Raw genomic sequence first — 27,782 nt, forward strand, 5'->3', positions numbered from 1 at the left:
AGAACCAGACTAATATGGTCATACAGTACTTCCTGGTTCTGGTAAGAACTCGAGCTGCCGCATTTTGTACTACCTGTAGTTTGTTTTTTAAGCGAGCAGGGCAACCACCCAGTAGAGCATTACAATAATCTAGTCTTGTTGTTTTCACGAACGCATGAACTAATTCCTCCGCATTTGTCAATGAGAGCATATGATGTAATTTAGAAATATTTTTAAGATGGAAAAATGTGTTTTTACAGATACTAGACACATGACTTTCAAATGAAAGATTGGCATCAAATAGCACACCCAGGTTCCTAATCAGTGACAAAGAATTAACAGAGCAGCCTTCATTTGTTAGACAGTATTCTAGTTTACTACATGTGGACGTTTTTTTGTCCAATAATCAGAATCTCTGTTTTGTTTTTTGTTTTTTTTCAGAATTTAGTTGTAGGAAATCACTAGTCATCTATTTTTTTTATATCAGCTATGCATTCCGTTAATTTTGTGAACTGGTAAGTTTTCGTTAGATTTTGAAGAGCTGAGTGTCATCGGCATAACAATGAAAGCTAATTCCATGTTTCCTAATGATATCTCCTAATGGCAGCATGTAACTGAGAGAACAGCAGCGGTCCTTGTCCTGAGCCTTGTGGTACGCCATACTGAACGTCATTACCGCTACAAACTGATAACGGTCAGATAAGTATGATTTAAACCATGCTAGTGCAATTCCACTTATGCCAACATATAGTTTTCTAGTCTATTCAAAAGAATGATGTTTTGGTCAATTGTGTCAAATGCAGCACTAAGATCAAGTAACACTAAGAGCAAAGTTTTTGAACAAATAAGAGCAAATAATTTGTGACTCTAACAAGAGATGTTTCGGTACTATGGTACGGCCTTAATCTGGACTGAAAATCCTTGCAGATATAATTTCTTCGTGAAAGGAACACAGTTGCGAGATTACTGTTTCTAATATCTTTGACAGAAAAGGTAGATTCGAGATCGGCCTGTAATTGACTAATTTTTTTTATGATCAAGTTGCGTTTTTTTAACAAGTGCTTTCATCATAGTCAGCTTAAAGGTAGAAGAAGGTATTAAGAAGAGGATGAAATCTGGAAGCATCTCTTTCAGTAGCTTAGGCAGTATAGGGTCTAACATACAAGTTGTCGATTTAGATGAATTAACGAGTTTGCAATATTCTTCCTCTCCTATAGCATCAAATGAATGAAAATTTTCCTCAGGGAGACGATGTATTCCCTGATCCAATACTGTAGTAGACGGTTGCATAGTTAAAATTTTGTTCCTGATATTATCAATCTTATAAGTGAAGAAGTTCATAAAATCATTACTGCTGTGTTGCTTGGACACCTCTGGGCTTGAAGCTCTCTTATTCGTTAGTTTAGCCACTGTTTCAAATAAATACCTAGGATTATGTTTATTTTCTTCTAATAGGATTGAAAAATAAGCAGATCTAGCAGCTTTCAAGGCCTCTGTGTAAACAATCGAGTCTTTCCATGAAACCTGAAATACCTCTAGTTTTGTTTTCTTCCATTTGCGCTCCATTTTTCTGTCTGTTCTCTTAAGCGCCTGAACGTGCTCGTTGTACCACGGTGTCGGACTATTTTCTTTAATCTTCTTTAAGTGCAACGGAACAACTGCGTCTAAAGTGCTGGAAAAGAGAGAGTTTCTGTTGCAATATCGAGTTCTTCTAAGCTATCCAGGATGCGAAGGCGATGAAACTAATTAGGAAGATTATTGATAAAGCAATCTTTAGTGGCAGAAGATATAGGTCTAACATATCTATAACACGGAGTCGGCTTTGCAGCCTTGGCTAAATGTAATTTACATGAGACTAGATCTGAGATGTCATCACTCTGCTGCAGAATTTCAACGGTATCAACATCTATTCCATGTGATACTATTAGATCTACAGTGTGATTACGACAATGAGTAGATCCTGTGTTGTCTAACTCCAATAGAGTTTACAATGGGTCTCTTTACGCGCAAATCACTCTCATATTTACTAGTATATTTACGAATGTTTCATGAATGAGACCCATGTCTTTAAATGCCAATCTCAATGCATCTTTTTCATTATCTACATGTATATAAAAATCACCAACTATTAGTACTTTATCTGCAGCCAATACTAATTCTGATAGAAAATCTGCAAATTATTTGATAAAATCTTTATGGTGCCCTGGTGGTCTGTATAAAGTAGCCAGCAGAATTTTCAAATGTGATTTATCATTTACACTCGTTTCGTTTATGTATTTTTACATTAAGCATGAACACTTCAAAAGAAGTATATTTAAAACTAGATTTCTTAGTGGTTTTGAGGATATTACAATAAATTACAGCAACACCTCCCCCTTTGCCTCTCAGATGAGGTTCATGTTTATAACAGTAATCTTGTGGGTGGCTTTAAAGTAATGTAATCGTTTGGTTTCAGCCAGGTTTCTGTCAAACACAGCACATCTAGATTATAATCTGAGATCATATCATTAATTTTGAGCGATTTTGAAGCACAGCAGTGTAATCCTAAACTTTTACTGTGTTCCTGTGATCCTTTAATTTAACTGATTTGCTTCTCAAATCTCGGAGTTCAATGCAGGATTCGCAAACCATTTGCTCGCTTGCACCGCTTGAAAGATGGTGTTTGAAATACTTAGTTTTCAGTTTTATATTGTGTAGGTCTCCTGCTAACTGGTTAACTCACATTATTACTGTCTTACTGAAATACTTCTGCTGATCAGTTGTGAGCCACTATTACCTTAACTGTGTCTATTAATGCAGATTGTCTGTTCTCACTACTTTGAGGAAATATCTGCTTTGCCAACGTTTTATGTTCATTCACTCTAGTGCAGCTAATGTACATTGCATGCATGCACTGTTGATTGATTCAGTTTCCACTTATTCACCGCAATATATTAGAAAAATACCCTGTAAATAAATTAGTGCAAGTAAAATAATCGGTTTGTTGATGGACATGCACTTGTTAATGTGCATGGTGAGGAATACAGTTGCAACTTCTCATAATGTACCTCAAACTGAGTACCGGCAGTGTATCACTGAGAAACATCCTGCTCAAGTCATCCTTGCGATGGAGGATCAGGTTGAATAACAAGCTCTTCCAGTGTTTTATCATTGGACTTGCGCTCACATTAATATGGTCAAATCGACGTCATTATTCATTACTGTGTTTAGTTTACAGTGTAGGAAGCCTCAAGCACAGCTGACATTGTTATGGCAATGGGCGTTTTTGATTTTGACGCGCTGTACATGGTAGGCCAATCACAACAGACTAAACTTTCTTGCCAATCAGAGCAGAGTAGCTCGCAGAAAGGAGGGATTTAGAGAGATTCATTTGACAAGTCGTTTGATAATCATTGAAAAGGTTATGATGTGCACATATATATTATAAGGAAATTAAACAGGTTTTTTTTTTACCTTTGATGCATGTAAACCTGTAAGCATGTAAACAGACTCGACAACATTAGGAAACTTTAAAATAGCTTAATAGGGGCCCTTTAAATCACAGTGGACAGTTGATCTTACTGAATCCTGGCAGTGTGACCTTTCCCTTTTTCTTGAGGTCCTCCTCAGAAGCTGTGCTCATCTTCTTAACAAGCAGTTTCTCATAAAGCAGAGGGTGGTAAGCTCCAAATGTGCAGCCTGCCTCGTAGTGCTTCTCATGGTAATGGCACAGATCAGTTTTTCTCATAGAAGGAATATACTCGTACACATGGACCTCCTCACAAAGGTTCATCATCAGGGCGATACCTGTCACATACACACACACAGATATACACCAAGTTACTATATATATATATATATATATATATATATATATTTAATTGCTATGACTTCTTTTTAGTAGTCATCTATTTGTGTACGATCTGCTCATTCCCCAGTGACGGTTATATTTAGGGATAAACTTTCATGCTTGCTTTTTTTTTTTTTTTTTTTTAAATCTTGACGTCATTTCAAATAAAATAAGGCCAAAATTAAGTTTGTTTGTGGTTAATTTTTTGAGTTCGAAACAGCTTACCAAATCAAACTTTCCAGAAATGTTTGCTTCAGATGGTAAAGACTTTTGAACGACCATTGATCCGGCGATTACACAATAGGTAGGATTAACCTTCACCGGTTCATTTGTTCTGTTCATTTTGTCGAGGTTAGATGCGAGAAAAAAAAAGGAAAACACTGAATAATTGTTTTATAGTAGAAACTGAAGTTGTAATTACAATTGTAAGTGACAATGACACTGTTTAACTGTAAATCTGCTTGCTATAAAGAAATCCGTTGTACAAAATATTAAATAAACGCGACTTGACGAGTGCTGAATTGCACAGCTGATGCAAACATATTCACATCACTATGATCAGATGCTTTGTTAACTGCTGTTTTCTCTGCTGTCACTTTTGTTGTGTTATTTTGTTATTTAGAGGAAGGTGTGCAGCATATATTTACATATTCACCTAATCGCTGCTCCTATACACAAATCCGGCGAAACACGGAAGTAAAGCAGCGCCGCCATTACTGCGTGCCTTGCTGCTAAAGCCAAGTTCATACTACAGGATTTTAAGCCCGATTTGCAAATCGTTGAGCTCACCGACAGGTCAGGGTGTTATCGCGTGCAAATCGGGGGGGATTAGCGGACGATGAACGCTTGCCAATCTGTTAGTATGAAAGGGCCAACAACGCAGCCAAAACGCTCGCAGACGCCTCGCAGAGCACATCGTTTCTCAGAGCACATCGTCACGCAAACTGTGTGCAGCACTAGTTTCTGTCTGATGTCCATAATTTTGCCGTGTTGTGTTCTCTTCTTCACTGGGTATTGGCGCACATGCTGTTTCGCGTCATTTCTGTTTTGTTTTATTGCGTGTTTTTTCATGACAAAACATGGTTTGTAGACAAGATAGAATCGTTGGGTGACAGAGTTGTTGTCAACTCATTATTTATTTGATTATTTTCAGGATTTAGACCGTACCATCCCAGATAGCAGACTGACATTGAATCAACGTGGAAATATGACATCGAAACAACGTTGATCTGACATTGTTTTGCTCATCGAAATAACGTTGAACCAACGTCAGATGCGTCATTCTTTCATAACTAACGGAAAATCAACTTGAAATCAACGCGTTGTTTCAACGTTATGAAAGCAAACCAATTTTCGATTTCATTTAGCTTTGAAGAATGCCGCGTCTGACGTTGGTTCAACGTTAATTCGATGAGCAAATCAACGTTGTTTCAATGTCATGAGAGACGTCGTTTCCACGTTGATTCAATGTCAGTTTGCTATCTGGGATAGTACTGAAACAGCTCTCACTGAGTCACAAATGATTTGCTCTTATCATTCGATCATGGCTATATCTCTATGTAGTGCGTTGTCAACTCGTGTAGTGAGTTACCTCCTGTTGTGGATCAATCACGTTGTGTTGTGTGGTGTGAACAGCTAAACAACTTGAACACTCCTGATTTCACTGAGAGCAAGTCATGTAGTGTGAAACGCACAGTTCAGCCCGACGTTTTCAAATCATGTAGTGTGAACAAGGCTTAAGGAATTAGCGTGTTGGTACAGTAGGCGGCTGTAGCAGATGTTAGCTGCAAGAAATGGAGTGCCGTGCGGTGCTACGCAGTTTGGAGCACAATCTCTCTAGATTCTGGGAGATTTAATTTGCGGCATAACTAATCGATAACGAGTGGCTCAACAGGTAGATATAAAGATAAACTCATTTTCCAGGCATTTGAGCGACCAGGTTGACACTTCAGCATGAGAAATCGGGGGTGTGGCGTGTGAGACCAATCAAATGCGGATGTCTCACAGCCAATGCGTAAGAGTTGGCAGCACTGTGACTTACATTTAAGTTTGTTCCTCACACAATCGTTTGTGTCCTGTAACTTTAAACATACATCATACATACCTTATTCCTACGCCCCATGACGCTTTGCATGAATTATGGGTGTAACTTCTGTTAAGCTGTCAATAATCAGAGAAAGGCTCACTCCATGAACGCAATAATTTGTTGTTGTTTTTTTAAACTGGGTAGAATGAGATGACATTATTCTACTTACCCTTCATCCATCGAACATTAAAGGGACACTTAAAAGTGTAAAAGCATCAACAAGGTACTTTTAACAGACCATGAACAAAGTGTGACGTTATGACATCATGATGTCAAAAAATAAAACAAAGGAAAATTGACAGTCAAACTGATGGATAAGCTTTATTTGTAGGCCAACCTTATGATTTGAAAATATTAGTTTCTGTCTTTATGAATGGAAGTTCCCCAAAGCGGAAAAGTGCCAGCCATAATTTAAAACGCAGTAAGTTTGTCAGGAATAAGGTGGATATGATTTTAAAATACCACATTAGAAACTTGAAAGCTCAAGAGTCAAGATTGTAAGAAAAAATAACCTAACAGAAGAAATAAATTCATACATGAAATGACATGATGGTGAGTAAATGAAAGAATCTCCTCAAAGATCTTGTGGTTAAAACTATGTTAGTACACAGTACACATTGTCGGCTGCATGTGGTCTAATATTGGCCAACTCTTTGAACTGTTTTACATCAAGACTCTGTCATCTGCCTGCAGGTACATACACAACTTGACGGCACCCTGCCAAGATCAGACACGGAGTTGTCTCACTACATACACAAACACATGTAGAGGACACGCATAAAATACTTGGGAGTGTAGCCACACGCAATATGAAAGCCAATCAGGGGCCTGGATGCATGGGACGAGACCACTCAGCCAGCCAATAAGACGTTGGGTCTCATGAGATGAACAACAGGGCATCCACCCCTTGGGATAGCCAATTACTTTAGACCATTTGTTTGTTCAGTTTACACATCTATAGGTTGTTAAGACAAGTAAGAAATAAAGATTTTAGAGAATGTTTTTTTTAAGTACATAATAAAAAAATGGCACATGTGTTTTAAACTAGATGTTTTAAATGTCTGTCTGTTCCTTTATTGTAAACACTTACTATTAAGATATTCCCACTACAATTGGCCATAAAAAGAATGGAAAAAAAAATGTACTGAGAAGGTGAAATTCAAAGGATGCGGGGCAACCTTTCACACAAATATACAACTTCTTTAATGGCTCTGCATCTTTTTTGTCTCTGAAATGAGTGAATGAGTGGTAATTTACTGTGTTTTGTGCAGTTTTACAGGTGTTTCCTTATACTGTTTCATTGCAAACACAGCTCTCTAGAGAATGGACAGTCCTCTTTGCCTTCAAGAACTACTGTCATCCAGCTCAACCGAAGGGCTTATAGCAACCCAGTGGCTGACAACGAACCACCTTCCATTGGTCTCCAAAATGATTGCAGCACCCCTGTCTCGGGCTGAACCAACACACACAAATCATACATCTACGTTACAGCTCCACCCTACCTTAGTCAAAACACAACATACATATTTGACTAAATTATGACAAAATTGTCTGTGTAGTGTTGTTGAGTGCCTACCAATCAAAAGCTGAAAATCAGAACTGTAGCAAAGTGATCTCTATATCCGTCAAACTGTTGTCTGACTTGACACACCAACCAGTGTTTCTATGTGATTTGTCAATATAAATGTTACAAAGAATGAGACAAGTGCAAACAGCTACTGGTGACTTGTTAAATTGGATGTGTAGATCATGTGCTGGTGCATTACTTATAAATGTGCTTAGCCCCATGTTGTTGTCATGTTCCCAACCCATTTAAGGCCAGATCCGAATATGATGTTGAATAAAGCTGTGAATTTCATGGAAACACGCTCAAAACTGGTAAAATCCTCCACCAATGGCTTCTGTGTATTCTATTTGTACCCTGATCCTAATGCTGGAGATCAAGGATGGTGACAAGTGGATCATTAGTCACATCATTGCGTCAAAGTAGTCCAGTGACCCAAAACAGTATATCCAAACTTGGTCACTAGTGGTGATGTTGAAGGAATAGCTCAAAATACCCCACAGCTATTTATATATAGCATGTCAAAGTTTTCACTTTTTGAGGGTGAGCAAAAACGCATCGTTTTTGTGTCTGTCCCTTTAAAAGCAAATGAGCTGCTGCCCCGGCGCAGAGGGTGGAGCTACAACAACTTGTGTCCTTAGCAGCTTTGATTACCTCTTTTTGATTACAGACATGCACTGAAAATTTCAAAAGCGTTTTGCCTTTTATGTTCAAACCAGAGTGAGAAAGATGAGAGACTCAAGAAGTGACAACATGTAGACAACATTTCTGATTGGTTAGTTGATAAATTAATGTAGCTTATGAGTAGTTATCTTCTAGTCATTGATTAGCATATTCTGTCTTGATACATCATGTTCCGGGGGCAGGGCTTAGGTAAATTTTAGGGTTTGTGATGTCACTAACCTGGGAGGAATGTTGTGTAGTCTCAACCAGCCGTTTGTTGTAGTCTTTAAAAAGCAATTTCTTTAAAAGAAAATATCTCCCTTTGCTTTGAACTTTGAGCGCCGCAACTTTGCAGATGTCATTTATGCGCAAACATCAATATTACACACTACTTAAAGTTAGGGAAGTGAAATCATAATCAACCACCCCTTTAATGCATATAGGTACCTTAAGCTGGCTTATTTTTATACTCGTATAGTTTATTGTATTTTTAAAATATATATTTTTTAAAATATTAATATACTAATATTTGATATTTGTTTATATTACTTTTTTTTTTAACATCCCAAGCATACATACAGACCTATAGAATGGTTTGTAAAGAGTTGTAAGAGTTCCACCTGTAGTGTGCACTTATGCAATGCAAGCAATGACGTACATCTGAGTGAACGAGACGGAGGGAAGTTAGCGAAGGAAGGGCGTAAAAAATTGGACTTAAACGCAGCCCTAGTAAGGCTGCATATCTGGGCTTCCACGTAATAAAGACCTCTGGAAGGCAGCTTACGTTTTTGGCATCCTTTATTCAGATTTTTTAAAGGATGCATTAAGTATATTTTACCATCACCCAGAATCCTTTTTGCAAAAAAAAAAAAAAAAAAAAGAGTTTGCACTGAACTTGTGAAATTTCACTATGTAACGTAAGACAAAAAAAGAAAAGATTTTTGATAAAAGCATCATTTACTTTTGTTTTGTTGTAAAAGAATCACATAATGCTACATTTTGTTCCCTGATGAAGAAAGAACGTCATATGGTTTTGGAATGACATGAGGGGGGAGTAAATGAGGACAATATTCCTTTACGTCAAAACTGTAATGGTATGTTAAAGGTACAATCCAATACTGTACATTCAATACAATGAAATAGGAAAAAAAAAAAGATGAACATTTCAACATTTTTCAACATCGTTGCTCTCTTAGTACCGGCAATATTGGATGGTGCCTTTGATAGCACCAATGATGTTTGGTGGGTGTAGGAATGATGATTATTTGTTTGAGAGCCATCATCTTGTATGAACAGCACAGATTCACACAGATCTTAATTATATGTCAGTCATACAAGTAAATAAACAAACTACCCACAATTATACTAACTGTCATAATATTTGTTCATTTGCTTGTGTGCCTCTCTTAGATCTTGAGTTTTAAGCCAAACTTCCATTCATTCATTAAGATTTAGCAATGAACTTTCAAAGCAAATGGAGACATCAATAAAGTGTGTGTATTTGTGTTTCCATGAACATGCATTGCCACAGGCACTGTTTCTGCCAGTACAGCCTCTGGCAAGGTAAGCATCCTACAGACATTTTATGGAGTGTTTATTTCCCAACTTGAGATGTCTTCCTGATTGAAATCACTCAAACTGGCATCTATCAAAGTGATATTACCTTGTAACACATTTCAGCATTAGCACACACACACACACACACACACACACACACACACACACACACACACACACACTGGACTCTTCAGACATAAATGAATTCATGAGGAACAGTGAATACAAACAGATGTGATTATAATTTGTAAGTCAACAGAAGACGCTGGAGAAGTAGGGAGGGAAAAATTTGATCTTGCTTAAATTCGGGTCGAATGTGTGTGTGAACTGCACAGCATGGCAAATCACTCAAAAATTACTGTCACAACAATTTTCTTGAGTGCAGGGATCAAATATGTAAATGGTGAAAAGACTCACCTATAAATCCTGAAGAAGGAGGGTTGGGTTGAATGTTTTCCAGTGTGTTGCTTTGCAGAATATCCCAAAGTTTCCAGATAAATGAAGGATGCAGGATATAAAAGGGCTGGTCAGGGAAGTTCTTCCTGCGAGTTATGTATGGATTAAAAAGGTCAAATTCTGGATTCTGGTACCACTGTGAACATTGAGAAAACAGTAAAATATTGTGTTAAGAATAAAGTACTGACACTTAGTTGGTTGACATGATGCTCATTTGTCTGGATATACTGATTTATTTAAAAATGCAATCCATAAAAAGAATGGCTTGAATAGACCTACAGTATTCTATCATGAATGTTTTTCATTTCAGAATAAAAAAATCATTTTGATAGTTTTGGAAGACAAAGTAAAAAAGTGGTAAAGCTGTGCTGATATTATAATGAAGAAAAAAAGCCTTATCAAATAATTTAGTAAAACATTTTGTTATTACTAAGATTAAAGGGTCACTTCACCCATTTGCATTAAGCTTTGTATCTTTAGAAACCCAGTCATATTTTTGAATGGTCATGGTTTATTCCGTTATTTTCCCCTGAGATGGGAGAAATAAGGATTTAAGTGTTTTATTTCCTGCTTATCGTGACGAAAAAATCTTCATTTTGCGTCACGATAAGCAGGAAGTCATATTTCATTGAAATGACAAGAGACTACAAAAATTAGCTCATTATTATTTAAGGGTGTGGGACCCATTCACCCTACAGGCCTATTACAGATCAGTGGGTGGGACTTCACTTGCAGAAACTGAAATCAATATCCGCCATCTTGTTTGGAAGCTAAGCTAACAAGTGCTGTGGAGATAGTAAGTTATGACAATGACGGAAGAGACTAAACATGATATTGAAGAAAAGGGTTTTGAATGTCTGCTCCTCGAATCCGATGTCCGTGGCTATCTTTACGAGCCGCAGTATAGCGAAGAGCAGCTGAGGCTGATGGAGGAGCAGGAGGCGGCTGCCTGTCGGTCGAGACGCCCGGACTGGGTCGAGCTGAGCGGTCTGCTGTTTCCTGTGCTCTCGTTGCGTGCTACGGCCTATGGACACAGAGTCCGTCTGCTGCAGAGAATTTCAACGATAGCAATTTCTCCTGGAGGAAATCTCTGAATCAGACGAGCACACGGACGTTTGTGTTGTGATAGTTTCACCCGACAGAACATCCAGGTATCATGCAGTAATTCACCATTCAGAAAGAAATACAAACGAGGAGTAATTCACTATTAATTTGCCAATGTAACGTGAACGGGGTTTGTTATTGTGGTGGGAAGGAGGAGGCATGAACCGGCAAACATTTAAACATTTTAATAGTAAAATGAACAAATACAAAATGAAAGTATAAGCCAGCGTTACACACAACAGAAACAAAACAACATAAAATCAGGCCTGTTTCTCTCTCGATCTGCCGTCTTCGCTCCCCATTTTATGCTTTCGCTTCTCCGTTAGAGACGCGAGACCGGCGCACGCCTCACAGGTGTCTTTCATTATCACTCACGCCACCGGCCTCGCGCAGCGCGCCGTCCTCTTACATCCCTCGCCCTCGATCGTCCAGCTCGCCACAGCCAACTAACTAGACATTTTGTGTGAAATGAATTTCAGACTCTGTTGACAGCTAATGTTAGCGTTTTAGACGGAAGAATGAATTCTCTGTTTGCACTGTTCTGGATTAGTGGGTGGTGCTTGCGGAGCTGTGCAATGCGGTGCATTGTGGGACCTGTAGTCTATTAATACAAATGCGTCCCTTGGTTATTTTCTGTCTTTTCTTGGTCAAGAGGGCTCCAAATTAAAAATATATATATTTTACATTTCGACTACATATATGATCCACTTTCGTTAAAGATTAATGTTGCAATGGGTGGAATGCTCCTTTAAAAAGCATTGAATTAGTGCCGGAAAAATGTCTCGATTACTATTGTAACCCTCGTTCCAGGGGGGAAATGAAGGAGGGAATGGGAGACGTAACATTGACGTGACAACGTAATCGGGATCGCCTTGAGAGACCAATCTATACTTTGAGATACTGTGAGAGTATTAAAACGAGCCAATACTTAATGGCATGCAATAATTGCATCAGCTGCTCTGCCTGCAGCGTGAGCATATAACGAGCAGCAGGTGCGTCGCATATTGTTTTACGCTAAGGAGCCCAGACATGTTCAGCCATACAGCGACGTGGCTACGGGGCGTTACCTCTCCTGTTTCCTCATTCAGTTAATGAGGGTTACACACGTTCCTTTCAGTCGCTCACGTTCGACGTTACGTCGATGTGACAACGTAATTGGGATCCCATGAAACATGCCACGTTTGCTGCCACATCCAGCGACTCTCAGACCCCCAAATAACTGGGGCGGAAGGCCTGCGTAAAGGGTGTTCAAACTGCCTTCATAACCCACACAGTGGAACTCTGGGATAACACTGGGAAAGCGTGTCTTTCCCAGGGGAGAGGGACGCTGCGGAAACCACATCCTGCCCGAAGGGAGGTAACATGGAGATACACATATGGACTGGCCGCTGCCGTGATAGCTTGTTGGCTGCGTGGTTGAGCAGGCATGGAATAAAAAGGGCACAAAGTGACCTCAGATGCTTCTAACTCCAGAGGAGGAGATAGCGGGCGAGTTGTGATGTGCGACGGGAACGTAGACCATCCTGGCGGTTGATGTACGCAACAATCACAATGCTATCCAAGCGGACCAGTACATGCTTGCCTAGTACCAGCATTTTAAAGAGGCCCAGCGCAAGATGTACTGCTAACAACTCGAGGTAGTTGATGTGCCAATGCAGATGAGGCCCCGTCCACAGACCTGAAGCTACTTCTCGAAAAGCTACTTCTCAGTGATACCCCAGGTTATCGAGGGGGTCAGGTTGAGCGGATGCCCAGTCCTTGTGGTGGCCCCCCTCTGGAAATCCAGACCTTGGTTTCCGGAGCTGGTTCAGATGGTGGGCAAAGTCCCCTGGCCGAGCCCATTCGACTACCTACTCAAGCAGGCGGAGGGGGCGATATTTCTTTCACAACCCGATTTATGGGCTCTCCACATGTGGCCCCTCAATGGGTACCCGGGACCTTCCTGAGAAGGTCCTGAGCATGATCAATAAAGCCAGGGCCCCCTCTACCAGGCACCTGTGAGCTTCTAAATGGTCAGTGTTTTCTAGCTGGTGTCTGGACAAACGTTTTGAACCTGTGTCATGTGAGGTACCAGTGGTTCTCTCCTTCCTACAAGAGCTATTGAACGCGGACAGGACCCCGTCCAAGCTCAAAGTGTATGTGGCAGCCATCGCAGCGTTTCATGCTCCGGTGGCAGGCAGGTCACTGGGAAAAAATTACTTGGTGGTACAGTTTCTGAAATGAGCCAGGAGAGAAAATAAACCTGAAATAACCCCTCCAGACCTCCATCTGTTCCTTCTTGGGACCTCTCCACTGTCCTTGGGGCCCTGAAGGGCCCACCGTTTGAACCGCTTCAGTCGGTTGATCTCAAAATACTCTCACTAAAGACTGCTCTCCTGTTGGCACTGGCATCAGTCAAGTGAGTTAGAATTTGGAGGCGCTCTCAGTGAGCCCCTCTTGTTTGGAGTTTGGTGTTGGCGACTCAAAGGTCATTCTCAAACCCAGACACGGCTATGTGCCTAAAGTGGCCCATAGCCGTTGGCCCTTCCCTCTTCCTCAGAGGATGGGGAGGCTAATCTACTCTGTCCTGTCAGAGCACTGAGAATTTATCTGGAGCGGTCTGCGTCTTTTAGAGAAACAGAACAGCACTTCGTCTGCTTTGGTGGCCGGTCCAAGGGGTCACCCGTCACAAAGCAGAGGATATCCAGATGGATCGTTGATGTAATTTTTCTGGCATACACCTAAGAGGGTCAGGTTTGCCCTATTGGTACTAGAGCCCATTCGGTACTAGAGGCATTGCCTCTTCTTGGGCTTCTAGGGTTTCCATTCACGATATCTGTGCGGCGGTCGGTTGGTCCTCGCCTTCTTCATTTGTGAAATTCTATAATATGGAGGTTCCTTGCCTGCAGGCAAGGGTCCTTTTCAGTGGGAATTCAGACCCGACAGGTGTCCGGTCTTACCCACATTATGTCAATGTCATAAGCACACATTCATTCATTCAACATAAAACCCACCTCTGGTCGGTTATCATTCGCTTTATTTTTAAGACCCGACTGTGTCTGGTCTTATGTTAGGGGGTTGAAAAAATTAATGTTTGAACATTACATCATAGAAAGGTATATTATGAGGCCCGATTGTGTCTGGTCTTATTTTTATACACTGGTCTTGTGCTGGCTCTGTAAGTTCTAGAGATGCAGTTCAACCAGCTACCTATGACGTTCCGTCTCGCCATTGGACTGATTTCATACGTGCTTCATGACGCACTCACGCAGGGGCGTTCCCATAGCGGTTACACGCAGCTTGAAGTTCCCTGATTGGGAACAGAAACAGTATTGCTGTTTTTACTGTATTTTTGATCAAATAAATGCAGCCTTGGTGAATTAGGAGACTACTTTAAAAACATTAAAAGCTATATGTTACAGACTGTAAAAGATTTTACTATCATAGTCCCAGTCTAGGGCTCTTTATTTTTTCTTCCTACTCTGTTTCATGGTCATCTTTGTATTCCTCTCAAATTGGCTATACTCTAGCAGAAATGTCACCAATTCTTGTTACAGTACCTCCACCAATTTTTGATTTCATTATTGGTCAGTGAAGTAAAGCCCTGGATCGAATCATTATAAATGATTCCTCTGCCAGCCAGTGTGCTGATAATGTCACTTAAATACCTACAAGGTCACCCAGCTCCTGCCTCACCAAATATATATTTCAAGCAAGATAACTACTCAAGCTAAGTTCAACAGGGCCGAAGAGCATAACACTCCTGACTGATCCTCTGATATGATTTTCATACCTTATGCAGGTCAATTTTATAAGAAGCCGGATCCCAGGCTACCAAGGTGCTGTTCTTATAAATCAAACTGCTGTTGAATCTGTGTTTGGGGTTTGCTAGAATCTGATAAAAAAAGAAATATAAAAGAACATCTCCATTTAATACCTGCACACAGGGAGACAGGGAATGAGTCAGACGGTGACGGTTTGTGTCTCTGAGCATTATTGCAAATGAGCCAAACCTGAGAGTTCATGATTCGAATGGTTGTCTTGCTGCCCACATCTTTTTCGTAGCCCTTGGAGGGTGCAGCATTAAAACGCAGAACTGCATCATGAGAATCTAGAATGGCAAAAACAGCAGTCAATCAAAAGTGGCAATATGGGGTAGCCTGGTTCAACCAGACTCTCGTACATTTCATTTGTACATAGAGTCTGGCCTCTCTCCATTAAGAAACGTTTACTTCCTTAGGCGGGTTCACTGTTAAAGTTCAAAACTATTGGATCTGCCCAGAGTCACTCACGATCTGCCATAGCCAATCGCTAAAATGTGGTCGTGACGTGTCATGCGCCGAAACGGCTGGAAACAACTAGTCCGAATGATCAGATAATTATGTTTAGAATAGGATTTCAGTCAACGAGAGGTGCAGATTTTGTTAATCTAGGAACAATTATTAATTCGAAATGTATATTTGAAAAGAAGGACAGTGATGTATTCATTCAACAGCCGAAGCGGTGTCTAATCATTACAAATACGCCGCTGTGGTTGTTTTCTAATCTGCCGCAAATGCTGTACAGTGAATGATCTGTCTCTATCTGCAGATGTGTAATAAACAACGTTTTTTCATATTATGTCTTATTGTTTCTTAATTACCTTAATTATGGTCTTCAAAGTATGTGTTTGTACATTTTTATATGGCATTTAGTTGTTGTTTTTTTTATTAAAACAAATTAACCATTGACATCTAAAACTGAAAATCAAATTATGGTCTTCAAAGTATGGGTTTTCACATTTTTATTTATGAAAATTACTTTAAAAAAATCACAAACAATTTCTATGATTTACAACATGTAAAACTGACACACCAACCTCCTGCACGAGTAACGTTACACAAAGGGGCTCAAAATGTTCTATTCATCACAAGAATCAGTAAATTTACTCTTGGGGATATGAGCTACTGACATGACTCCTGAGCGGATCTTCAACAATAGTTTAGCTTTAGCAGCCAGGACTCGGGGCTTCCGAACACCAGGCTAAAGTCCAAAATGTCACGATCATCGTGCACACCGAGCTGCCCAGCACAAACTTCCAACCTTTCTTCCTCCTTCACGTGGTCCTCCGTTGTGCAACAAGAGGTGAGACGACAACAATCCGGCTTTAGATTCTGTATATTCTGCAGTTTCTTTTCCAACAACGGACCGAATAGCTTCTCTCACGTCTTTCTCCGCTGCCATTACTGAACTTAAACTGATGCGCTACATCAACGTCATTGTTCTCAGCCACTCCCTCTATTCGCTGATTGGTCCTACAAAAAAATTGATTTCTGGAAACCTAAGGATATACCAAGGGGGTAATCCATCGACCGGAAGTTGAAGCCTCGCGGGAGCTGCCATCTTGTAGCAGAACTTCACTTGCATTAGCATTCACATTGACTCCCATTCATTTTGGCGGAACTTTGACAGTGAATAACTTTACATCTGAGGCGTTTAAAGACCCCATTTTTCATTTATTTATTTCTAAAAAAAAAAAACACGACAATGTATAAAATGCTCCATTACCTTGTAGCTTATGTTATGGCCCCGTAGAAGCGGTTTTAGTGAAAGTAGGCTAACGATTGCATCATACCCACGCGACTCTCTGTCACACAGTAGAGAGATTACCATATGGACAGGAGAAGAAGTTTGCGCGCAATCGGGGAAACGTGGAGGTAAAATGACAAAATAATTAATCAGAATAGCTAGCAAAATTGTCTCCTTCTCCTAGCTCATGGACAGCTCCTATTAACACTCTCCACCTCTGCAAGTTTCAGAAGGGAATGATTCAGATTTCTCCTGCCACAGCCACTAGAAGACAGACGGTTTGCTCTCGTCACATCTACGTCGTCAAGCTCTGTTTGAGTCTCGTCTCAATGGAGTTCCAATGAGATCGCTCTGTCCACTTCTTGTACTGTCTATGGGATATACAGCAGTCCCAGACGTAGTACTGAAGGAAAATGAAATTGAGCAGAAGTGCATTGTCACAGTAAAACCAAACACAAAGTACATTGTCACAGTAAAACCAAAGTCATTATTCAGCTTTTTTTAACTGCTGTAAATTGAAACAGTATAATTATAAAACATATATATATATATATATATATATATATATATATGAAGAGTTCAGATGCAAAATGCAAAAAGAGTTCACTGAAAATGGTTAGAGGGAAAGAAGAGTTATGATCAGGCAGAAGCTTTCCATGTTAATAATAGAAAGCTTTCCAGCACTGGAGAGACTTAAGTGAGAAAGCCTGAAAATGGAAGCTGATGCATTGATTTTGCTCCATATGTGAATAACATTGGTTTTGCTATGTTTCGCAGAACCAAGATTTTCTGTAGTTATGTTAGGAACAGAACAGTTTTGAGTGACACTGTTTGTCAGGAACTGGTGATGCTGGCGACAAAACAACCAACCCTTTCTTGTAAATACTTTTTGTTCCTTCTTCGTTCTTCGTTCCTTAAGTCATCTTTGCTTTATTTTTCTTGAAGCATTATTTTGCTTTGCTGAAGATCCGCTTTATGAAGAGACATCCATTCTTACATTGTCCATGTATTTTGAGGGCAGAGCAATGAAGAGAGGGGTGTGATTGTATTGATTCCAAATATCTTTCTCAGAAATCACTAACTTCATACATTGAAACATCTGACAACTTACCCCCAAATAATTTACCTTGGCCTGAACAGACATGAAACATACCCGTGTCCTAAAAAATAAAACTTTTAACCTTTCAGCCAAAATAAATACCTGCCCAAATTTGACTCTTGCCTGAATATATTGCATAATGATATCAATAATTTTCACTAACATTCACAAACAACTCTTAATTCTACTTTAGATGTGTAGTATTTGAAACCAACATAAAACAATGTGTTAAAGGACATTTGACACATAACCACATGCAGTTATTGAGATACAACACATATGTGACAAACCAGTTGTGTGGTTTGAAAATCTCCCTCCAGTGTTGTAAGGCAAATTCTACCATTAAACTCCTAATGGACAGGAGCCTGATGTACAGGTATATTGGATTGTTTTTCTTCTTCCATATCCCTAGTAAACTGAGTAATTCTGTATTCACTGACTCCAATAAATCAAAACTAAATATGACAAGACAAATCAAAATATGTCTGCTGCTGTGCATTATCATCTTCTTCCTTCAATATATTTTATGTGCAATTCAATCGCCACTAGATGGCAGCAAAATACAATTAACTTGGCAACAGAAACTGTTTAATCTAGACTCACATCACAAGCTTTCACTTTATTGTAATGTAAAACAAATTTTGTGATCAAATAATCAATTCAGAGCTAACGTTTGTGGTGACTTGAAATGTAAAATATTTTGCTGTAATGCTGTAAGTTTCTAGACATAAGTTATCCAGTGTCTGAACTTGTTTAATAGAACATCCAATAAGACAATGACAAAAACATGTAAAGACTGTGTGACAGCATTGCTCTCGTTCTTTCTCACAATGAAGCAGGGCAATGCTGTTTAAGGCATAGCCATAATAGAGAAAAGACGCCCTATCGACTGCTACTGCCTACTGGCGTGGACGAGCCGTGGGGCTGCCATTTTAGACCAGTCACCTGCTCCGCTCAGTGTAATCTGTTTGGCAGGTGAAATGAGATGTCAGCGCATTTAATATCTCACTGAATATCGAACTGATTTTCAAGCAGGATTTTTTTTTTCTGCAAAGGTCATCATGTAGCTATGATACATGACACATGGTACAAAAACACAAAATACAACCAATAGTACGGTAACGTTAAATCTTACTTGTGTAAAGTAAGCCCTATTTGCGATGGTCCGCCGATTTGACGAGGGACATGCTGCACAGTGCTCTGGCATCTTAACTGCTGCTATGCAACGCAATTAGAAGTATGACCAGTTAAAGATGGCGGCTGCATTTCTTGCGCCCAGCGGCCAATAGTGCATCTAGCTCTATATAATGTCTATGGTTAGGGCTTCTAGAGAACAGGGAGCACTGCTCTCATGCTTATCTGCTTTTGGCTGTCAGCTGCAGTATTATGTTCCAACACATTCAAAAATTAGGCCTTGTGCATCAATCCCTGATAGAAATAGACTCCGGGGTGGATCCGCCCTCAAGTCGCCAGGTCCGCTGTTCACTCAGACTTAATTCAGTCGTGCGCGCAGAACATGCCCCACCTCTGGACAGCGTAGTCAAATCGCAGACTCGCTGACCGAATGCGCCTATTTTCAACCGTCGCCATCATTGAATCATTCTCCGCACAGTGGAAAAGCTGCAGACGGCAGTTCAGCAAGGACGAAACACGGCAAGAATAGATAAAATATACTTTATTTTTACAGTTACTTAGCCTGTAACATTACCATTCATACCGTTCAACATACCGATGTTTTTATTTCTATGTGGTTGATTGTGGCAAACCAAGTTAGCAAATTGTCATTGGCTTAGATTTGAGTAAAAATTGATTTGGTAATAATAACTAAAAATCTAAAAAGTAAAAATCTATTTGGATGTAATTCTTTCTTTCTGGGTGGTGAGGTAATTAAATCGAACGAAATGCTGCGTAGTTACGCTATAGGACCACCTCTGTGTGATTGTGTCGTGAAGCACGGGAATAATCAGTCCAATAGAAGAGCGAGACATCATAGGTGGGTTACGTCATAGACCAGGAATCTACAAAGCACCCCCGAAAACAGATTGCGTCAGCTTCTGATAAGCCTGAAGCAAGTCGATCTGAGCATGCAGGAAGTATGGCAGGCGAACACAGCGTTTACGTTCCCTCTTTCGCTCCCTTCGTTACATACGTAACCTGAGACGTTCCCTATCAAGGGAACTCCCGCTGCGTAGTTAAGCTGTGGAAAACCCCATACCCACTACGCCATAATGACAATGCCCGTTCTGTGTGAAGTTCTGTGCACACTAAGAAGCAAGCAACCTAGCCCCAGGAGTGGGGATGTCTAATCATAGAATTTGACAAATGACAATGCCCGTTCTGTGTGAAGTTCTGTGCACACTAAGAAGCAAGCAACCTAGCCCCAGGAGTGGGGATGTCTAATCATAGAATTTGACAAATGTATGCGGTGAGGACCAGTCTGCCACATGACAAACTTCATGAAGGGAAACTCCCAAAATGAATGCCGTAGAGGCAGCCATACTCCTCGTACAATGGGCCCGGACAGCCAAAGGTGAGGGCTGTCCGACCTCTTCATAAGCAAGTGAGATAGCCTCACTTGCTCATAATCTGTTTTGATGCAGGGTAACCTTCTTAGTTGAACCGAAGCAGACAAATAACTTTTCTGATCTACGCCACATGGCAGCTCTGTGAATGTAGGTATCAAAAGCCGGAACAGGACATAAAAGATTGAGTCTTTCCTGATCTGGGGTATTAAAAGGTGGAGGGAAAAAGACCTGCAACACAATTGGGCCCGCAGCATTAGTAGGGACCTTAGGAATGTAACCCGTTCTAGGGTGTAGAAATATGTTCACCACACCAAGTGAGATACTTGGTGAGAAGAAAGAAGAAACAAAGCAACAATCCCAACATCTTTATGTGAGACAGAACGACATCTCAGTGCTGAATTGCTATCTGCTCGGAGTAAGCTAGGATCAACCAGTCATCAATATAATTTAATATGCGAATGCTAAGGAGTCTCAGAGGAGCCAGAACTGCATCCACGCATTTTGTAAAGGTGCGGGGTTATAAACCTAGGCCGAGCGGAAAAACCCGATGTTGGTATGCTTCACCCCGGAAAGCAAACCTGAGAACTTCCTGTGATGAGGATGGATAGATACATGGAAGTAAGCGTCCTTCAAGACTTTTGTGACAAACCAGTCCTCGGACTGAATCTGTAATACAATCTGTTTGAACGTAAGCATCTTGAACTGAGAAATATTTTGCAGTAGTTTCCACACTGCTAGAAATTTTACTAAGGATACCAGTCTCCCGAGACCGGCCTCTGGATTTGGTTGAACAGTCACTTCAGTGCACTGAAGCGGAGAACCAGCAGGGAACAACTGAACTGATCATTCTACGAGACTAGCCTCTCCCGAGACTGGCCTCTGGATTTGGTTGAACAGTCACTGCGGTGCTCTAAAGCGCCGAACCGGTAGGGAACAACTGAACTGACCGTTCTACGACCCTCCTCGGTGGATTGTATGGGGACCCTGTCACCTCGGTGCCCTGAAACAGCGAACTGGCAGGAAACAACCGATGTGGCGAGAATCGCTCCCCAGAGGGCGCAGAGGAGGAACAATTTCTCGAAACTGTGGGGACCACCCTCAGAAGTCTCACACCATTGGCATCAGGACTTCTTCTTAGCCCAAGCCTTCTTACTGTGCGTTCACACCAGATGCGAATAGCGCGTCAAATTCGCGCCTACCGCATCTAGTTATACGTTTGAACACTTTGAATCCATTCGCACGTCAAGATCGAAATTGATGCGTGTAAAAACAAAAGTTTTCAGCGAAATTAACGCACGTTAGAATTGAAACCCGTTGGCGGCCATCTTTTTTATGTTGATCGAGCATTCATCGAGAGAGTCACCGCTCTGCATTTGCTCTGGACAGAGAACAGAAGCAGAACAGCGGCCTGGGGATAATCGTCGCCGTATTTATGTCCACTGGACCCTTCGGAGGTGAACCGTTTGGCAAGTTTCACAATTTGCTCGCTCCAGAAGCTGCACCTGGATGACGGCCACTGTCAGCAGTACTTCCGCCTGTCCCGCGTCCAGTTTGATGACCTGTTGTCCCGCATCGGAGCGAGGATCACCCTCTCCCTCATCCACCTAATCTGTCATTTATTTTTGTTTTTATGATAAATAGAACTAGCCTCCAAAAGTTATTAACCTGTCCTGTGAGTTTTTTTCTCTCTCACATGCAGACAAGAACTTATGCACATGTATGTTGTTGGTTGTTTTTACATTAATATTACATATAATCTAGAAATGGAATAAATAACATTTAATACAAAATGAACATATCTCGTATATTGAAATTAAGTTTTAAGTGATAAAATATTTGCTTTGTTGTGCATTAGAACCACACCAGGCATTTAGTCATATTACAAAATAATTTATTGAAGCATCCAGATACGTCACCCCGTGAGCAAGCAGCTGGGCTCCTGTTTGGTTAACGCGGCACGCTCGATTCGCGCCATTCGCACGAACTTGACGTGCAAATGAGGCGTATTTGCGTCTACCGAGCCACGCTCTACGCCTCATTCACACCGCAGGAATTTTTACGCACGTAACGCGTCTTTGTATTGACCAATGTAACGTGAATGGGGTTTGTTGTTGTGGGAAGGAGGCAGAAACCGGCGAACATTTAAACATTTTAATAGTAAAATGAACAAATTAGTGCTGTCAAACGATTAAAATATTTAATCGCGATTAATCGCATTAATGTCATAGTTAACTCGCGATTAATCGCACATTTTTATCTATTCTAAATTATCTTTTCTTTTTTCTTTTTGTTACATTATTTTTTTCTTATTTTAATGCTCTTATCAACATGGAAAAGTGGATTGGCTTGTTTAGTGCAAATGTTTTTTTTTATATTATTATTATTGAAAATAACATTGGAATAGTGTTCAATTTCACACTAACATATATAAATAATCTCTCACACAAAATAATCTCTCACACAATGTAACACTGTCCATCAATAAAAGGGTGAAAGAAATGCTGACGGTTCTGATATTGACGAGGGGGTGGAGAATTCGCATTATCCGTGTGTGTTTGCTTGGCCATCATCAAGTGGTGTTTCAGACTGGACGTGCTGCGATGATGATAGCTCAGTTCACAGCGACAAAACACAGATCACTTTGGTCTTGTCAATGGGATAATTTGGCAACTTTTTACAAGTAAACTTTCCATTCAGAATCTTCTAACGGCATCCATTTCGGCGTCTCGCACTCGTCATCCACTCAAAACGTAACATTTGGCCGGCTCGCAAGCCGAAACGAGTGTGTGCGGCACAAAACGTCCTCGCGCTGCGCTCTGAAACCCATTCATTTCAATGTCTGGCGCCGCGCGAGGACGTTTTGTTGCTTCTTCGACCAAAGCGCAAGCGGATCTAGCTAGAACGATAACAAAACAACAGGCACGCCACACACACACACGTTTCGGCTTGCGACTGCGAGCCGGTGTTCGATTTTTGCTGCCTCGCCGAAAAATGCTACCGTGGCGCGAATTGATCACAGAATGCAGATTAAAGTCGTATGTTATACAATTATAATACAATTCTAAGTTATGAGTAGCTACTGTATACTGTAGAGTTTTTATTTTTAAAACGGTGTGAAAAGTAAAAAGTATCATAAAGAATCTTTGACTTGACAAAGTACACCTTTCCTCATAGTAACTGAAACTTTCAGTTATTCTTTTTCAGCTGGCCGACCGTACAAATATTCATATGGTAGTAAGAATTTTTTAAAGGGAAATTATACATTGAAAATGTACCTTTTGTAAAAAAAAAAACCAAACAAACAAAAAAAAAAAACTGTGAGTCTGCACATGCGCATAACCGGGTAAGTAGCAAATCTCGATGGGTAGCATGAATCGTCAGAACACAGACTTTGAGTGGATGACTCAAATACAAATACAAACACAAAACAAAAGTATAAGCCAACAGCCCCTCATTGATGACTGCTGTAACGTTACACACAACAGAAACAAAACATCATAAAATCAGGCCTGTTTCTCTCTCGATCTGTCGATCGTCACTCCCTATTTTATGCTTCCGCTCCTCCGTGAGAGATGCGAGACCGGCGCGCGCCTCACTGGTGTCTATCACTCACGCCACTGGCCTCGCGCAGTCTTAGAAAGCATAAAATACTTCTTCAAAAACATTTTAATATCTAAATTTCAAACTTTTGATTGGTAGTTGTGTACTGTATTATGTGCATATTTTCACCACCCAACTCACCAATTTCGCGCCCCAGCAATGAGTTAAGAATTGCCCCGGCCGAAGTCACCACGGCACATGTCCTGTATGCCTGCTGCAGTTGAGGAGGAACCAGCTGTTGAAATTCTAGGTGAGCGAAGGGTTGTTCAGAGCTATTCAGAGTCCTGAGCTGAGCTTGCTCTTTTATCTGACACAGTATCTCATGCCTACTCTTGTTTGCTTTACGTTGGCCTTTATAGAGAACTTTGTACTTATTAGAGATAACATAGTTCTTCATGGCTTGCTGCAGTCGTTGGCCTAGCAATTTGGAGGACACCTGTCCCTTCCACAGACCACGGACCACCGACCAGGTGTTGGAAAATTCAGTTTCAGGAGGCTTCATCACATTCTTCCTAAACTCTTTCCGAATTTTTCCAAAATTTCTGAAATTAAACTCTTTCATAGCACGAGGAGGTTGAAACACGTGTTGGGAAGGACCACTCTTCTCCGCAAAAATACCCCAGGGGGCATTATGGGATGCCATGATGGACCGGGAACTACGCTGGACATGGGTTGATTGTTGAGATTTATAGTTGAAGACGGAAATCGTCCTATGGGGCAGGTTCACCTGGGAGTCAGTGAAGTAGGAATATACAGCAAAGAAGAGCAGAATCCAGACCAGAAGGACCAGCAGGAGAAGTTGAGCCGACCACTTCATGACATGCCGTAGGCACGGCAAAAGAGAGCCCTGGACTATCATCACCCGTTTCACAACACTCACACTGGAAGGAAACAGAAAGGGGTGGTTAATATGTGTTTGAGGGGACAAATGCAAAAATCCTTGATATAGGGTAAAGTGACACTAATAAAGCCAAAAAAAAAAAAAAGAGATTAATTTCAGAGGAAATGTTCGATTCCATAATTATGTTCGATTCCATAATTATTTGTGATCAAGTGTGGCTACTGTCTGACAGGCACTATAGAAGTTGTGTCAAGACTGTGCTGTTTGTGTAACCAATTTGACATTATTTGACAAAGTTGGCTGAATATTGGTAAGAATTTTAAAATTAAGAAATTAATAATGCAAATACAACTTGACATGATTTTGTTCCGCATTAACAACAACAATATTGGAGTCACTAGCTTCACCGACTGTTTAAAATAGCACTTACGTTTCAGCTAATACCTTTTTAACTGTAAGGGCAAGAAACAAAATATTTTTTCCTCTGAATATACACTGATGTCTAGTATGGAAGCAGCAATCTATTCAAATGCAATTTGCCGATGTGTTTTATTTATATATATACAGACACATAGCGGAACTATAAAGTTTACTCTATTCTTCTCCCAGCTCAACAGCCACTTTCTTTCATGTATTTCGGGAGAAACTGATAATTTCTGGTGCTATATGACAGGACTCTCTAAACTGCGGCGCTCATTTTGTTATATAGGCTAGAATATAGATCAATATTCATTTATAAAGGTTTCTTAAATGAATAATTGGAATATCAGACATGGTAGGCTAGCCTAAATGAAAAGTGGTGTGTCACGTGAAGCATCGCCAGGGAAAGGTCAGTTAAAATTAGTTTAACTTACGCTTGAAAGTTTTGTTTTTAAATATATATATATATATATAGCCTATATATATATATATATATATATATATATATATATATATATGTGTGTGTGTGTGTGTGTGTGTATATACAGTATATATATATATATATATATAATAAACAATAACCCAAGTTTAGTAAAACATTTTTTTTTTATCAAGACTAAAAAAAATAATTCTGCATCCATTATTAGGTGTGCCAGCTGCCACTGTCGGTGGCACTGGCACACCCGGTGCTATGCCAGCACACAACTGAAAATGTTCAGTTTGTTAGCCTATATCTAAATATCTAATTACATTTTGTCATCCAGAAGTTGGTGACTTGAAAATAAAAATATCTAACTCGCTTTTCGTTCATGGATTGTGGTTTTAGGTGCGTATTTTCCTTCTCAACTTATTTAATATAGGCTATTTTATAGGGAACAAAGTAACAAATAAAGTAACGGTATAAAAGAACAGATATTGTTGTAAATGTGCTAAAAAGTGACCGTCAAAAATTCATACCAGTTTTTTAAACATTGTTTGAAAATGTGACAAAATTTCGCTGTTATTTTCAGTGTGAGCCGCTTTACAGACGGCGCCCTAATACCGTACATCTTTTTAGAAAAAATAAATCATGTGAAAGTATGCAAATCTACTGAACAAATGCACATTCAGATTAAAATTGTAAGCATTTAAAGAGCCTAATTGCATAACAAAACATAGTTAGATTAATCTAACAAAAAGCTAAGTTAAAAAAGCTAAATGAATAAAAAAGCTAACTGAATACAATAAGCATTCATAGATTACTGCCACAAGAAGGAAAGAGTAGGTGCACTTACTGCAGCTGTAGTCAGATTGAGGCTCGCGCCGCTTATTCAACAAAACTAAACAGTATTGGACCACAGTCTGTCTCTCTGTCATTACTTTCATCTATGCCAGTTCGCTACGCAACCAGCCTGTTATTGTCTCAAGTCACGCTCCACGTGAGCTCTGGGACCAGATCTAATGAGTGCATACAACGAAAGAAAGACGACAACGGAATCAGCCCGCCCTCAGTGAGTTTTTCCACGCCATTTCTTTTGCACAAAGTGCCTAATATCCAGTGCCAGAGCGCGCAATGTCTTTCCTTGAGCACAAACAGTGTCCGGTCGCCGGTCGGTCGGAGGCTCATATTGTTCAATGCATTTGAACATATTGTAAATCGGGGTGCGCTTCTTTATGCATTCGAATTCATGGAGGGAACGTCACAGATTTTAAAATTAATATAGTTTTGCAAATTACATACAATATATATATATATATATATATATATATATGTGTGTGTGTGTGTGTGTGTGTGTGTGTATATTATATATATATATATATATATATATATATATATATATATATATATATATATAATGTAAAAAAGGGGCACTTTTACTGTGTACTTTTGATACATTATTCTTTATAGGCTTTATAGGCTATATTGTATTTTTAAAGGGATACTCCACCCAAAAATGAAAATTCTGTCATCATTTACTCACCCTCAAGTTGCTGCAGCCCCGTGTGAGTTTTTTTTTTTCTTCTGCTGAAAGGAAGATATTTTTAAGAACGATTGGAACTTTGGCACCATCTACTTCCATAGTATTTTTTTTTTCTACTATGGAAGTCAATGGTGCCGAGCAACTGTCTTTGTGTTTAGCAGAAGAAAGAAACTCATAAAGGTTTGCAACAACTTGAGGGTGAGTAAATGATGACAGAATGCAAATTTTTGGATGGAGTATCCCTCTAAGGGGGTAGGGTGAATTGCCCTAATGTGGGACACCTTAGGTCTAGTGTTTGTAGGTCCCCCATAAATACATGAATGACAGTGAAACTAGGGTTAGACAAAATGTGTGTTTGACATTGGCTGCGGCTGGATGTAACCAATCGGCGAGATAAGCTGCAAAGAGATGTGAAGAACACTTTCTGGTTCCTGTAGTAGTGACCGCTCACGTGGTGTTTGCATACCTTACCACAGCTGAAGTGATATATTTGCCAAACACACAGATGTTTCAGACGCATTTCATTCAATATTTTATGTACTGCTTCATAC

The 27,782-nt window shown here is 40.1% G+C and overlaps 2 protein-coding genes across 2 annotated transcripts in view; one reads left to right on the forward strand and one right to left on the reverse strand.

Annotated features, from left to right (window-relative positions):
• The window catches only part of tmtops2a (teleost multiple tissue opsin 2a), a 51,780-nt gene extending 41,942 nt beyond the window's left edge, over positions 1-9,838 (forward strand). Inside the window, exon 4 of the mRNA XM_089133896.1 lies at positions 7,166-9,838. Coding sequence (XP_088990022.1) covers positions 7,166-7,351 — 186 coding nt within the window. The 3' untranslated portion in view covers positions 7,352-9,838. The remainder of the gene's footprint in view (positions 1-7,165) is intronic.
• Positions 1,844-26,672, reverse strand: st6gal2b (ST6 beta-galactosamide alpha-2,6-sialyltranferase 2b). Its single transcript, XM_089133897.1, has 6 exons — positions 26,545-26,672; positions 24,151-24,890; positions 15,231-15,328; positions 15,011-15,112; positions 10,096-10,270; positions 1,844-3,765 (listed from the first exon to the last, which is right to left on the reverse strand). The coding sequence occupies exons 2-6, from the start codon at positions 24,866-24,868 to the stop codon at positions 3,518-3,520; spliced, it is 1,341 nt and encodes a 446-aa protein (XP_088990023.1). The 5' UTR covers positions 24,869-24,890; positions 26,545-26,672; the 3' UTR covers positions 1,844-3,517.
• Between the last annotated feature and the right edge of the window lie 1,110 nt (positions 26,673-27,782).

Source organism: Pimephales promelas, chromosome 8, assembly GCF_988280905.1.
Source record: "Pimephales promelas chromosome 8, fPimPro1.hap1.1, whole genome shotgun sequence".
Classification (NCBI taxonomy): domain Eukaryota; kingdom Metazoa; phylum Chordata; class Actinopteri; order Cypriniformes; family Leuciscidae; genus Pimephales; species Pimephales promelas.